The sequence below is a fragment of the Thamnophis elegans genome, chromosome 1 (assembly GCF_009769535.1).
Source record: "Thamnophis elegans isolate rThaEle1 chromosome 1, rThaEle1.pri, whole genome shotgun sequence".
In the NCBI taxonomy this organism is placed as follows: domain Eukaryota; kingdom Metazoa; phylum Chordata; class Lepidosauria; order Squamata; family Colubridae; genus Thamnophis; species Thamnophis elegans.
Genome location: NC_045541.1, coordinates 139,881,194 through 139,896,828, shown reverse-complemented (window position 1 = coordinate 139,896,828; position 15,635 = coordinate 139,881,194). Strand labels below are relative to the sequence as shown.

General features: G+C 35.3%; 1 protein-coding gene across 3 annotated transcripts in view; it reads left to right on the top strand.

The window, feature by feature from the left end:
• Positions 1–15,635, top strand: part of TTC7B (tetratricopeptide repeat domain 7B) — a 118,980-nt gene that overhangs the window by 56,898 nt on the left and 46,447 nt on the right. For all 3 annotated transcript variants that reach the window (XM_032232942.1, XM_032232951.1, XM_032232960.1), the window contains one exon: positions 2,759–2,856. In XM_032232942.1, the coding sequence (XP_032088833.1) occupies positions 2,759–2,856 (98 nt within the window). The remainder of the gene's footprint in view (positions 1–2,758; positions 2,857–15,635) is intronic.

Genomic DNA, 15,635 nt, shown 5'->3' with positions numbered 1-15,635 from the left:
TTCAGAGATGAATCAGGCTATAGATTAGAGCCCTACTATATGCTTTTGCTTTACTGAGGAACTTCTGGCAATGAAAAGAGAGATTCAGTGACTCTTGCAGAATAGAGGTCACTTATATTAATAGAAGGGACTGCAGTAGCAATGGTTAATGCCTATGCACCTAACTTAAATTGTCCTTTTATGTTTTGAGAAAGTTTTAAATATTTGAATGGGAGTATTTATGATAAAGGTGGTTAATAGTTTTCAATGAAATACTGCATCCTGAACTTGTAGATACACTGTCATGAGAAAAAAAAATCATTAATGAGGGAAATTTATATGGGAGTATAGAATTTTACAGATACTAAAAATTAGTGGAATGAAGAATTAGATGCTCCTACGTTGTCTAGGGAATGGGAAAGTGACTTAATTTTTATACCAAGACAGTCAATGGACCTTAAACTTCAACTTGCACAACAAAAGATAATAATTTAGAATTTATTGGAGTCCTCTAGATTTGAATGTAAAGACAGCATTCTGTTGCAGCTGTAATAAGGATAATGAATTTTGTTAAACACATGTTTTCACGATGTCCTATACTTAATTTGGGAGAAAGTAGTGGATTATGACTGTGTGACAAAAATTAAAATTTTTGAAGGACAATATTCGCTTCAGTTACATACCTATTTCATGGAATATGACAACTGGACAATGTAACTGGATTATTTTTGCCTTTACAATATCCAAAAGACTGATATTCCAACATCGGAAAGATAAAAATGTATGGCCCCATTCATTCAACAGATGGATTAGCGTATTTTCCGGAGTATAAGACACACCTTTTTTCCTCAAAAAAAGAGGCTGAAAATCTGAGTGTTGTCTTATACATCGAATACAGCATGTTTTTGTCTCCCGAAGCCCCGCCCCTTCATCAAAATGGCCTTATGAAGGCTTTCAGAGAGCTCCTGGAGACTGGGGAGGGCAGTACTCTATAGGCCTCCATAAGGGTATGCATGCAATTCTTTTGACAAAAACTGGGCCAGTTTTCATGAAAAACGGACCATTTTTGCTCATTCCCCCCTCCCCGAATGAAATATGGGTCCCTGTTCGGGAGGCTAAATGTAGCCCTCTGCAAGCCCCCCCCCCCCCAGGCTATTCATGCCTTTTATTTGAAACAAAACAGGCCCGTTTTCGCAAAAAACAGGCCGGTTTTGGGAGGTTTGCATGAGTTTGCAAGATCAATGTAATTCTCATCAAAATTACATTGATCAAGTGCTGTGCCAGCAGAAACAAAGTCTTAAGGTTTGTCAGTGATTTCCTTCTCCAGCACATGGATAAATACACCTGGAAACATCTATCTACCTACCTACTCTTTCTCTCCCTACCTACCTACTGTATTTCTCTATCTATTTCTCTCTCTCTCTCTATCCCTTTACCTACCTACCCACCTACTCTCTTTCTCTACCTACCTATCTACTGTATTTCTCTTTCTTTCTTTCCCTCTCTGCCCCTCTATCTATCTACTTTTTTTTAATTTGCCTCTTCAAAACCTTGTAAATAGATCAGCATTACAGTCCCATAAAATGTGCATTACATAATAAAAGGCTTCCTCATTAATGGATCATCACTCATGTTTTAAAAATCGAAAACCAAGTCAATGTCATTTACCTCATGCTTTGTGCACTAGAGCAGCTAAGTTGTTACTAAGGATAACTGAGCTACCCTTATTACAGGAACATACTGTAGATATGAAAATGAAGATCTGCCCAGATCAAATTCTCTTTTATACTTTAGGGAAGTCAGTTGTGAATGCCATTGGACAATAAAAATTATTTATATAGCAGCAGCTATACAATTTTATATACCAGATATAGATATTCAGAATGGACTGTGTTTGAAACAGGTCTAACATACGTTTCTAGGTAATAATATTTCTTTCTTCTTATCACTCATGTGAGGAGTATCAATTTAGAAGAAATAAGGCAAGCAGAACTCCCTATACCATGCAACCAAGTATCCGAAAGAGATGAATAACTGTTAGCTTCATTATTTTCATTTTTAATATTGGGCACATATAACAAGGGGCTGACTAATGCAGCAATTTCTAGGAAATGTGTGCCGATTAATAAAATACTTATTGCTTAATGAAATGGACCAAGAAAGGTTTCCCTTCTGTTTCCTGTGGATTATTGCAATTGTGTCATTCATTGCACATGGGATTAGGTGTCCAGCAACCCTACTTCAGTATCTTGCAGAATGTTTTATACCTCTTTTATAGCAGCTGAACAAAGAAAGGAAGTAGTTTCATTCTCTGAATAGAAGGTGTTACTTGAAAATGAATGCAGAAGTTTCACTAAGAGGAAGTTGCCAGGATGAAAAATTAGGATGTCCTTTTACAGTTTAAAGCAGGCATGAAGAAACTAGCATTTGTCCTACTTTGTCAATAGCATTGTTGCTGCATTTACAGCACTAAGTAGCCTTGCTTTCCTATAGAAAAATGTGTGTTAGAGAGAGTGTGTGTGTGTGTTAACAGTCAAAATAAAACAACACATTTTATAACGGCTGAATTTCAACTACTTCAGAAGTCTCAGAAATGGCAAGTGAATATGTAAAAGACAATGTTGGTTTCAAATGCTTTCCAAGAGAATAGCTACATACATGCACACACATGCACATATACATAGAGTATATAATACACATACACAAAGGCATGATGTACAGACCTCAGTACTCTCTTGCAGTGATTTAAAGTAGTAATATATTGCATTATTTCCTACAGTGATTCTGGACGTGGCAGCAGTTTATTGGACAGAGCCATTGCTGACAGGCGACAGCTCAATACAATTACTCTCCCAGATTTCAGTGATCCTGAAACAGGTGAATATTCATTCTGTTGTCATCAAAGGGTCAGACACAATTATGTGTTTTCTATTACATATCTTTGCAAGGTAGGATGTAAACAATTACGTAGTAAATTTTCAGTAAATTTTACATATATTCTTAGAAGAAACAACCCATTTGAGTGTATCAGGTTACTTGTTCTTCAATTTTAAATCTCCACTTAAATCTCTCTCAATAATCTGGATGATAAATTTCATTTTGAAGCAAAACTGTTGTTGCCATAAAGTCATTTAATTTCAGAATCTACCAAGCAAAGGCTTGGCAGGATGCAAAACTGAAATACTGTTGTTATTAAATGCCTCTTGGCCAAATCCAATGTAACTGTTTCTGTGTTTCAGATAGGGATTTTGGCAGGATCACACTTCCAAGTTCCATTCTTTTTACAACCCTAACCCTCTGTATCCTACATTATATGCTCTAGCAGCTCTCCATTCTTTGAAGATTTTATTTTTTTATATTGTTTGTGTTGGCTAGCAAAATACCCCTAAGCATTTGTTCTTTCAATGTAATAATGGAATAATTTATTTGCCATAGGTTTAGGAAGTAATCTTTCTACCCACATAAATATAAATGATTGAAATAGTAATATTATATGGAATAGAAGATGAATCCTTAGATTTCAAAAATAAAATTACTTTCTGTATTTCTTTGAATACATATATATGTTCGCATATATAGATACATGCATCTCTCTCCTCCTCTCCCCCTCCCCCCTCCCTCCCTCCCTCCCTCCCCTCTCTCCTCTCACATTTATTGGCCACCCATTTTACTGTAGAGAAACTGACAAAAAATCACAAATTATAATCACCTGACTGCAATTGTTTATAAAAGCAACACACTAAGCATCCAAAATGCAAAACACAGAAGATTGGTAGAAGATGGCATTTTTATGCTGGTTCACCTCCTTTCCCCATAATCGATTCCAGACAGCAGTGATACTCAGCTACCTACTATGTGGAGTAGTGCAGGATATGGTGCTCCTCCCTTATTTAAAATCTATGGGTATCCACATCCACTGCTATGGGGTGTGGTACCATCAGTATGTAATTTTATCTATCTGCCCCTGCTAAATTAACTAAAACTGATAATGAGAGACGGTGGCGCAGTGGTTAGAATGTTACTTCTGCTGCCTCCAGTTTAGCAGTTCAAATCTCACCAGGCTCAAGGTTGACTCAGCCTTCCATCCTTCCAGATGGTTTAAAATGAGGAACGAGATTGTTGGGGCAGTATGCTGACTGTAAACCACTTAGAGAGGGCTGTAAAGCACTGTGAAGTGGTATATAAGTCTAAGTGCTAGTGCTACTGTGAACATCTTATCCCTATGCCTGGAAATTCCAAAGAACTGGATGGAGAAAAACAGGCTTCAGCTGAACCTTGGCAAGACTGAGTAGTTTGGGATTTGGAGCCTGCCATTTGAAACTAGGCTGGATGGAGTTGTACTGCCCATGCAGACCTACTGCATAATCTGGGATCCTCCTAGATTCGTGACTCCTTTTTGAAGATCAGTTGATAGCCATGGTTATGAGGACTTTTGCATAACTTGTATTGTTCTTCACTTGTACTCATTCCCAGATCAGGAAGCTCTGCTCAAAGTCACTCATGCCTTAGTCATGTCCTGATTGGACTATGTAATGCTGTCCAAGTAGGAGTATCCTTGAGGAGTATCCAGAAGCTTCAGCTGTTGCAGAATGCAACGGCCCAGGTCCTTCCAAAAGAGCACATAGTATACCCTTTGCTCCCAGCTGCATTAGTTATCAGTTTACTTCTGGTCTAATTCAAGGTGCTGGTTCTCACCTTTAAAATCTTTCTTGATATGTGACCTTTGTTATCTAGGGATGGCCTCTTCCCAATTACATCTGCCCATGCCATCAGATTTGATGTTGTGGGTTTTATTTGCCAGGGATCTTTGCTTGGTGGGTCCCTGTTGTCAGACCTTCATGGTGCCTGCCTAATGGATCATTCTCCCACCCTCCCTGAAGTGGGGCTAGCTTCATCCCCGTTGATGTTCAGGAGGTCCCTCAAGACCTGGCTTTGTCACCAGATCTGGACTCCCAGAAGATCGATGAAAACTTACAATGGCTTTTCATTGGGGCTGTTTGTTTGTTAATGTTATTTTTAATATCTGTTTTATATTTCAACAATGACTTATTTTTATATATTTATTGTTTTTAGTTCTATGTTGCATGCCACAGAATTACTTTTTATGAGTTGGGAAACTATATAAATTTGAAAGACAGATAGACAGACAGACTGATAAAATAACTACCAATGCTCTTTATCTATGTGATAACTATATGGTTATGCTCTTTATTTAATTGAGGTTGTTGAATGTTGTCATGTATTAGATCTTCAACATGCATGTCTCAAGAAAACTTAACTTAGGAATTCAGGGATATTTATCCAAATCTTTGTAAATGCTGTGGCATATACACATATTTATAGAAGATAAGCCTGGAAATAAGACACTTCATTATCTTTTTATATTAAATTTTGTATAAAAATATTTGAAGTATTATGTTATGTCTAAATATTTAGTTACAAGATGGTTCAAAATATGATTTTTTTTATTTCACAAATTAATTCTAAGTTGTTAGAGTAAAATATAGAAAGTTGCACATTTTGGCTGTAAGTTTTATTTTTAAAGGTTAATTTCCAAGGGACTTTATGCAGGATCATACAAATAGCCTTTCAGATGTTTATTGAGTTCTCTATATGTACATGCCCCGGTGTGCATTTATATTTCTTCAAAATTGTTCCAGTGAATTCTTAATCCCCTACAGATCTAAAAGGAGCCAGATATCATCTAATAATAGATGAGATTCATTTTATTAGTACAAGGATCCTTAATCCTTTGTAGAATGGCACAAATTTTCAAATGTTGAGAATATACCGTGGATATCCTTTGTAAAATGATTGCCATGTTGCTGTTGTTGTTTCTCGTTATCTCTAGCTGTCATTCCTTTAGGCTACTTCTTACTGTATTTTTTTTAATTGGGAATTTGTTCCCTGAAAAGATGGTGTACTTCCAAGCTGCCTATTGGTTTTCAGTCTCTCTTGTTTATTTTTGAATATAGCTTTTTCAACACATTGGGGACATAAAGGCACTCTTATTTTCTTTTATAGCATGTCAGCTGCAAATTTGTTATTTTTTTAAAAGTAAAATCCCATGTGAGGTAAGGAGCTGGATTGGCACCAATTGGAATACTCATAAACCCTATAGATTATAGAAGGGCACAGTTTGGTTCAGTTTATCTAGATAATTAAACTGATTACAATTTATATTTTATTACATATAATAAAATTACGTGAATGTACTATTTATAGACAGTGGGTGCATAAGAAATAAATGGTGGCTGCAAATAATGATGATGTTAGTCTATAGCACAGGTGTCAAACTTGCCATATCACATTGCCCTTACATGACATTTTGTGACATTTTCCCCCTTTGTGGAGTTGGGGTGGGTGTGGCCTATGTGGGACACATCTGGCCTGTGGGCCACCAGTTTGACATCCTTGGTCTATGGCATCTGCAAATTACCATTGTATGGGGGTGGGGGGTCTTAGTGGTATGTACTTTAATGAATCCAAATAAAGTAACTATGAAAAGTTTCCCACATTTGCAACATAAATTTTGGATACTTTGTCTTCAGTATACTCTTTCTTAGTAACTTTTTCTGTTATTATTTTATCCTGTAGCCTGGCACATGTATACCATTTTTTTATTTTAACTCTTACAAGAAGAAGGAAATATAAAATGATAAGAGGTCTGAATGAATTGATTGGCATATAAGCCTCTGTTAATAAATAAATACTGGCACAAATAAATTAGGGGAAGACATATTCAGTCATAACATCTGTATTATAAGCGAATGTTAATGGCTCAAAGGGAATAGTGTTGTCTGATTTATTTATACAAAATGAAGCAATTGCTTGATTCCTTTTTTTTTTTTAAGTTGCTGGGCAGAGATTAAAACAGATAAGCTAGTTTAAGTGATGTTGGTGCAGAATCGCAGACAGATTTCTGAGAAAAGTAGGTGACATAAATTGAAGTATATCAACAAAAACACTTTTCAGCTGATATATTATCTTATTTTTAGGACATTTATGAAATAGTCTTATTATGTCTGCTGTCAGTCAAATATAATAGTAATTTAAAAACCCTTGCAGACAGTTACTAATGAGAAAGACATAACTTCAGGAATGAATGTGTGCTTCTATATCACATTAAATAGCATAGCTAAGAATATTTTCATTAGCATTTGTCCTTGCTAAAGTAAATTGATTTGTTTTTTTCCCTTGCTTGCTCCTATCAATAATATTTTTAATTTTATCTCTGACTTTCATAATTCTGTAATATAGTGTTTTCTGTGTGGAAATATTCCCATCTCCATTTAATAATAGCTAAGTGGGCTCTCCATTTCTTTCTTTCCTGGCATCCATTAATTATCATATTTTATTCTTGCATTTTCTTTATAATTTTTCTCTTTGCACTTTTTAGCTTCTGATTCCTCTACATCTTCACCTCTCTCAAGGACAGAATCTCTCCTCCACCTGTTTATGTCTCCTCAGTCTCCTCACTCACCTCCCAAAACTGATTCCTTTGTCTGGCCCCATGCAGCCAATCCACCTTGTGACTACGTTCCTGGGCCCTGCGAACCTCCATTCTGTAAACAGATTTCCTCTTTCTGATGATAGTGTTAGCTGCTATTTTGGGTGCTTCTGATAATCTCTGTAACTGCTAAGCTCAAATTGCACTGAAATTTGCAATTTGGCATAAATGCAACCTATGGATTACATATTTGACTTTTTTTTTAAAGAAAAAAATAGGGAGCATTGAGTGGATTCAACTAGATAGCTTCTCAAATTGTCTTCCCCATCTAGCAGTTAGGAAGGCTTACTTAAAGACTCCACAAGGGGGCTCCATTGTCTTCTTGATAAGATAGAGCAAGTGTTGGCATAAGCTATTGCTCTGTCCAGTGGCACCTGCTAGGGTAGCATTTCCATCCATCTGCTTTATTAGGGTTGGTTCTAAGATCTAATGGCATGCAACAAGAGAAATTATTGTGCCCATTATTGAAAACATGCCATCTAATTCCAACTGATAGATATGAGGGCCATTTTGTTAATAAAAGCTTAGATAGAAAGACAAAATATTTTTGCTGTGATTCAAAACATGCAAAATATAAATATGGAAAAGCTCTTATATTAGGGATTAAGATTTAAGGGAAGCACCAAAAACCCAGTGTGCTACAATGGGAAGCAAGTTTTAAATTTGCTTGTTCCAAATGTGTCAGTTTTGTTTGACGTAATTGGCAGAGAGAGGCAGCATTGTTTTGTTGTTTTTTTATGCTGCATCTTTTCATAAAATGGAGTATCTCCTGCATGATTACGAACACAGAGATTTCCATTAAATTGTTTTTAGATGCTGCATTTTTAGTAGCTTTACTATTTTTTAGTTTCTTGTTCGAAATAACAAAACTGAGGCATTTTAAATATAACTGGTAATAATTTTCATTCCTGGACATTTCATTCATGTTATCCTGGCATGATTTGAGGATGAGCTATTAAAATTGATTTAATCTGTTCATTTGACTAAAGATACATGAACAATTCTTCTCTAGGATAGAAATAAATAACAGAAGTTAGTAAGTGGGTTAGCAGATGTATATAAATCATGTTGTTGGATTCTTTTTCAAGAAACTTTGAATTATTAGTTTTTGCACACTTATATCAATGCTTTTGCTATTCCCATTTGCCTGTTTAGTGCTATTCATACATTTTGTTCATACATTTTCTTTACTAAAACATTTTGCAGTTTTAAGAATTACATACTGCATTACATATAAGAAAATAATAAACTGATATGGAAGAATTCTAACCATACCACTTAAGTCTGCAAGTCCAAAAATAAAGTAACATACTTGTAAGAATACTATGCAGTCAATTTTCATCATGCTGATTTCTCACATGCAGGAGTTATTGTGGTTTATTGTGTTTAGTTTTTCAATGGGGAAACATTGAAAAGGAGGATTTCAGATTTTTCTCTGTAATCTAAAATGGTATAGTTCAGAATATTGTTATAATCTGTAATTAGACAGCTATTTTTTGTAAAGGATAAGCATCAGAACCAAGCTTCATCAGACGAGCGATTATTAAATTAATAATGTAAATTGAGCATTTCTGGGATTATTTTTCTCCTGAAAACTAAAGAAATTAAATTTGCTTTTATTTCAACAACTACTAATGACTAAGAAATTTAGTAGATAGTCTCATTTTAAAATAATAATAATAATATGTAAATGCTTCAAATCTGAATTATTTTGAACTCAGAAAAGGGCCATTTTGAGTTATAAACAGGGCTTTTAAGTTTAAAATGAATTTTTCTCAGTTTTAAACAGTTTTGACCCATTTAGAAGTGGATTTCCATACATGCAAAATAATTGTTTTGAATTCATAATACTATTGGACACCAAAACAGTATTATAAATTGCAGTCCAGGTAGGTTGAAATATTTTAATTTAGGGTAGCTAATAATTCAAGGTCCTTCTGCAATAATAATAATAATAGTAATAATAATAACAACAACAACAACAACAACAACAATAATAGAGCTACCAACCAGCCCCAAAGGCTGTGAACAACAACAACAACAACAACAATAATAGAGCTACCAACCAGCCCCAAAGGCTGTGAATCTCACCAAAGATTAACCACATAATAATAATGAAACATTAACATAGAAGTGAGATGTGAATTATCCAGCTCCTATGAAATTCTCAGTAATCATTTGAATTCCATAAAAAATGCCTTGTTAGGGTTAAATGTGTAGTCTCCTTGTTAGATTCTATTCTGCCTTGTCCTGAACTTAACAGAATAACAGAACAAGAGTTGGAAGGGATCTTGAATGTCTTCTACTCCAATTCCCTGCTTAGGCAGGAAATCCTAAACCATTCATTTCAGACAAATGGTTGTCCAATCATTTCTTAAAAACTTCCAGTGTTTGGGACGTCCACAACTACTGGAGGCAGGTTGTTCCACTGATTACTGTATTTTTCGGAGTATAAGACATACCCCCCCCCAAAAAAAAGAGGCTGAAAATTTGGGTGTGTCTTATACTCAGAATGTAGCTTTTTCTAATCTTTTTTTCAGCCCTAATGAGGTGCTAACGAGTGAAGCCTGCTTTGCCTGCTTTTCCCATTGCTGCTCCTTCCCACGTTAGCGCCTCATTAGGGCTGGAAAAAAGCTTCTAAAGCGCAGCTGATCGTTGGAGGGAGCAGCAATGAGAAAAGCAGGCAAAGCAGGAAAGATCCTTCACTCGTTAGTGCCTCATTAGGGCTGAAAAAAAGCTTCACATATTTTTATTGTGGCATACTCCCCCATTTGGATATCGGTACATCTAAGTGGGGCTTGGAGGAGTAGAGATGAAACAAAATGGAGTCTCTGTTTCAAGAACAATTTCTCAAGGAATGGAAAATCTACTTGTCTCCAATGCAACACATTATTTTGCAAATTATGGCTATCTTCTTTGAATTTTCTCATTTAAGTATGCTCTTCAACTTTTCTGTGGAGCAGATAATTTGCGAGTATTACTGCTCCAAGATTCCACATTAAAAATACCATCGATCATGCTGGTTGATGATCTCAGATAGAGTTTAGATAGGAAAGTGTCCAAATAGACTTCTCACTTGTCTTCAATAATGTTGTTTGTAATGATTGTAAGTGATTGTTAATCAGTGTGGCCTAACTTGGAATACATAGTCCAGGGGATAAAAAGCATGCACGCTCAAAACCAGCAAACTTATGTGCTGAAGCTGACTAGACTAAGGACGCTAGCCAGATGAATACCTGGTAGTCAGAATTTTTCCCCCTATTTTCCTCCCCCCAAATTAAGGTGAATCTTATACTCTGAAAAATACGGTAATTATCCTAATTGTCAGGAAACTTCTCCCTAATTCTAGGTTGTTTCTCTCCTTAATTACTTTCCATCCTGTGGTTTGTGTAGCACAACAATCTGTTTCCCTTTAAGTTCAGATGAATAAAAATGGTCCAAGTCATCTCTGGCTTTTTGATAAATGTATTTATTGTTTCTCTATGTTGCACTTGTATAGTATATTAATGTGGCCTGAAAGAGGGTTGATAAATTAAATACTTCAATATCACTATTAAAATTTTGTCTGATTTGAAGTCCATATGTGCAATGTTCAGAATCCTTTTGAAAACAAGAAAACTGGCTTACAGTTTGAAGGTTATCAGAAGTGTAATTGCATTTGTGTAATTCTATTTTATAGCTGTTATTTTTTTGTGATTTTAATTTGTGGTTTGATCTGTTGTTTAAAGGCAACCCTCCAGATGCTTACTTTCATGGTTTTTTCTCCCTTTTTTCAGTTTGTAAGTAGCATTTACTATATAGGTCTATTCTTAAATTTCTAAAGATTTAGTAGAAACACTCTCCCTTCACCACAGAATGTAAATGTTGTCCATTCGCCATGGAAGTTGACATTGTGCAAAGCAAGGCTGTTGTTCTAGACCCAAGTTATCCCGAGGCTGTAATCCTATGAGATCTGAATGCACTTATCTAGTCACTTGGTTTCAGTTATTAAAGAGGCAGTATTAATTTCTGGAGGGCTCCAAATGAATACATTTTGGAAAAAGGAGTTACTCCTTGGATAATCATTAATGTACTTTATAAGCAACCATATTTATGTATCATTGCAGTGATTTCTCCAGCTGATTTGGAAATTGAATTACATTGTTGCTTCTTAGCTAATAGGAATAAATGAAGCCAATAAAAAAAATCCAAATTCAAAATGTAAAAAAAAAAATCTTTAAGAAAATTATTTTTGTTTGATACTTACAAGTGATCTGAAAACTTTAATATAGTGTTACTTTTAGCTACCTTTGACCTTTTCTGATCCTATTAGTTTACTATATTGAGTTCTATTTTTGCCTAATTAATTACTGAGTTTCATGCAAAAATTTCATGGAACAAAATAATATTAATAATTGATAGAACAGAAAGCCAAAGTTTCACTTCTGTCACACACATTTCCCAAAAATCCAGAAGTATTTTAATATATTGGGAGTGAGAAATGAATTGTGCAGTTGAAATAAAGTCATATCAGATTTGTCCATAAGTACATATGTCTATTTTATCTAGTCCTGCAGAAGATACTGTCTCTTAGTCTAGACAGTGATTTGCTTGCACTGGCATACAGATCTCTGCATGCTTCACATTTTGGTGTTTCTACATGCTTTGAAGCCTGCTTTTTCTTTCTTTTTTAATTTATGTGCATGTGGATTTTAATATGTTTTTACATTGCATGGTTTTGCTTAATTCCAATTTTCATCTTTTTAATTAAAACATTATCATTATAATTGAAAAGTAACTTTTCATCTTGTAGCAAGGAAGGAAAGAGCCTCTGGAAATAGTAATAAATTCATTTTAAAAGAATGTTATTTCCCATAAACCATCAAGGACCGGGGCACAGTAGAACTGAAACTGTTCTTTTTTCCTTCTACCTAACTTTTCGAAAACAAAACCACCTGTCTTCCCAAATTCTCACAATTTCAGTATTATTCACCTTTTCACAGTGACAAGCTTCCATATTATTTCTTCAAATTATGGCATATTCTTGTTTAATTAAAGGAATTTAAAATAAGCCATTCATTCTGATGCAAGGCCATATCCAAGATAATGCAATGGTAACTCAGTAACAGTAATAATGCCTCAAATATATATAAGATAAAATGTTAAATAATGCTCAAATACTATCTTCTCCAACTTTTTCTTCAAATCCGTGTTAAGGTGTAGAATAGAAGTTAGGGTTTTGACATACTTCAAGCTATGTTGGATTTCCGTAAATTTTCCTCCAACCACTGTTTGCATAAAGCCAATATTAGTAAAAACTATTTATTTAATTTCTACTCAAAATGCAAAACCTCAAACTATATATAGATATATGCATCCAGGTACACCCGACTGTCTGGATTATATAATCAGTCCTCAATTGGTTCCATTCTAATTTCTTCTCTTTCATTACTGCAACTCTGTAAGAAAGGTCAAAAATAAATGTATGTTTGTTTGTTTGTTTGTTTGGGAGTGAACTTGTAGGTTCTTCATAGGACCTGTGTCGTACCAGTTATTGATTTTGTATATTTAAACATGCACATTTTCATTTGTAAAAACTTGTATAGGTCTGCTAATTATGTGTCAAGAATGTGTGGTTACAATGTTAGAAAAATTGCGATTATACAGTATACCAGTGTAAATTGTAAACATAACAATCCTGGTTTTTAAACTGTTGGTAATGAATTGGGATAATATATTTGAGAGCCTTTAGAAGAAATATTCCCATCCTTCTACTCTTTTTTGCCTTAACTCTAGTAAAGCATTATAAAATATCAATGTGGAGAAGGCTAACTAGGCTTAGGGTTAGCTAGTCGAGCCGAGGTGGCGCAGTGGTTAAATGCAGCACTGCAGGCTACTTCAGCTGACTGCAGTTCTGCAGTTCGGCTGCTCAAATCTCACCGGCTCAAGGTTGACTCAGCCTTCCATCCTTCCAAGGTGGGTAAAATGAGGACCCAGATTGTTGTTGGGGGCAATATGCTGACTCTGTAAACCGCTTAGAGAGGGCTGAAAGCCCTATGAAGCGGTATATAAGTCTAACTGCTATTGCTATAGTCATGGGGAAATCTGATTGCTAGTATAGGTTTCAAATGCTGTTGAGCAGGATGAATATGTCAGTATTTCTCATTCTCCTTTTCTAGCGGTCCCTTTTTCAATATTTCTGTTCAATATATATGAAACATCTAAAGTCCATGGTAACTAAGGTCCATAGTGCTTAAATAGAAAGCAGATGTCCCTGCCCGCCTAAGAAGCTTTCCAAGGTTCATAGACCTTTCAAAATACATGCACTAAGGGGGCAGTTTGTGGCAACTCACCACAGGGAGATGTCCCAAGTATCAAGAATATGGCTGTACAGTTTAAACCGTACCTCCCTTTCTATATATGCTGTAATATAAGGCATGTGAAGGAAGGAATGCAGCCAGCATCTTGACTTTTTTTTAATGCTCCCTTTGTGTAGTCCCCCTTATTAGCTAGAAAGCACTTGAGTAAAACAAGATAATCAAGTCCTGAGTAATACACCATATGAGAATAGGTTTTGAATTAAAGACTGAATTAAAGAATTAAAGCTATTAAACATATGTGAGAAGTACTCCCTCAGTGCTGATCTCTAAGATTAACCCTGACCACATTTATTAAAGTCCAGTTCTGTTGAAATAAATGTTGCTGGCTTTCAGATATATTTCTGTAAGATTTGGATGTAGGAGTGTGAAATATATTTTTAAAAAACTGAAAGGAATACATGAAGAATGGATGAAATTCCTGCAGTATCTCTTTGGAACGTGCATGTTTCAGTCGGACCTCTTCTACCTTAACCAACTGTTTAGCAAACAGAAACTAAATGGGTAATATTTTCCCCTAATGCAGTGTTTCTCAACCTTGGTGACTTTAAGTCCTGTAGACTTCAACTCCCAGAATCCCCCAGGCATCTGGCTGGGGGATTCTGGGAGTTGAAGTCCACAGGACTTAAAGTCGCCAAGGTTGAGAAACACTGCAGCCTAATGAATGTAAGGAACAGTTTCAGCTGCATGTTGTTAAAAAGGCAAAAATCAAAAGCACTTGCTATGACTGATTGTATGACTCAGACAAAAAAAAAGCCAATAACTCCAATCAGACATATTTGTCTCTGGTATCTAATACAACTATCTGTAAATGTATACAATTACTTTGTGAAGAAAAAAGGTAAATTTAGTTTCAAAATTCCCATCAAGAAAACCAGAGAAGTTGATAAGTTTGCCATAGCTCAACAAAGAAGGAATTTATCTTTGTTTTCTTCTTACAAATACTTCGCTTTGCACTTAAATTCTTTGGCAATCTAAGCTTTTTTGGAATGTGGCTATGTGCTATACTTGTACAATCTATTTAATAAGTGCCATGAACATTTAAAGAGATGTACTAAGTCTCTTACATAATTAGAAACTGCAGCAAAAACTGCTATATTCTAAATGCGTAGTGAGAGCTGATGATAACTTGGCACCATCTTGTGCACTGAAATATGATTAGTCATTTTTTTAAAAATGACAAATGGTAATAAATGAGGCGATATCAAGATCTACTAGCTCTGAATCAGCTTCTTTTATATACTCCAACTCATTTTGAATGAACTGTCCATTTTGTTTACTTTTCTAACTGCTGCTAGTGTTGTTGATAGGTGAACTTTATAATTTATGCCCAAGGTTCTCAACCTTTTCTTCACTAAGGACCCCCTTTAAAAACCTTTTGTAGCCCCGGACCAGAAAGACTTAACCCAAGATTTAAATCATAGCGTTTCTTCAAGCCTTCGTGGAGCCCCTGTGACAACATTGGCGGACCACAGGTTGAAAATGACTGATTTATGCCATTTGATTGCTTTTAAGGAAAATGTTGAGGCTACTCCCCATGTAATGCATTGGGTTTTTTCCCCACTCTTAATATACCCTTCAAATTATCCCTTTTGCTGAAAAAATATATCAAAGACGTGCATTAAAGAGCAAGTAAATGAAATTATCATACAGTGTTATTGCACACCCTTTGGACCTTAGTATTTGTGTACTCACAAATTTACTCACTTCCACTTATAGCTAAAAATCTTTGTGTTTCCCAATGGCTGCTCCAGTCTCATTTGTCATTTCCACTAGAAGCCTTTTAACAC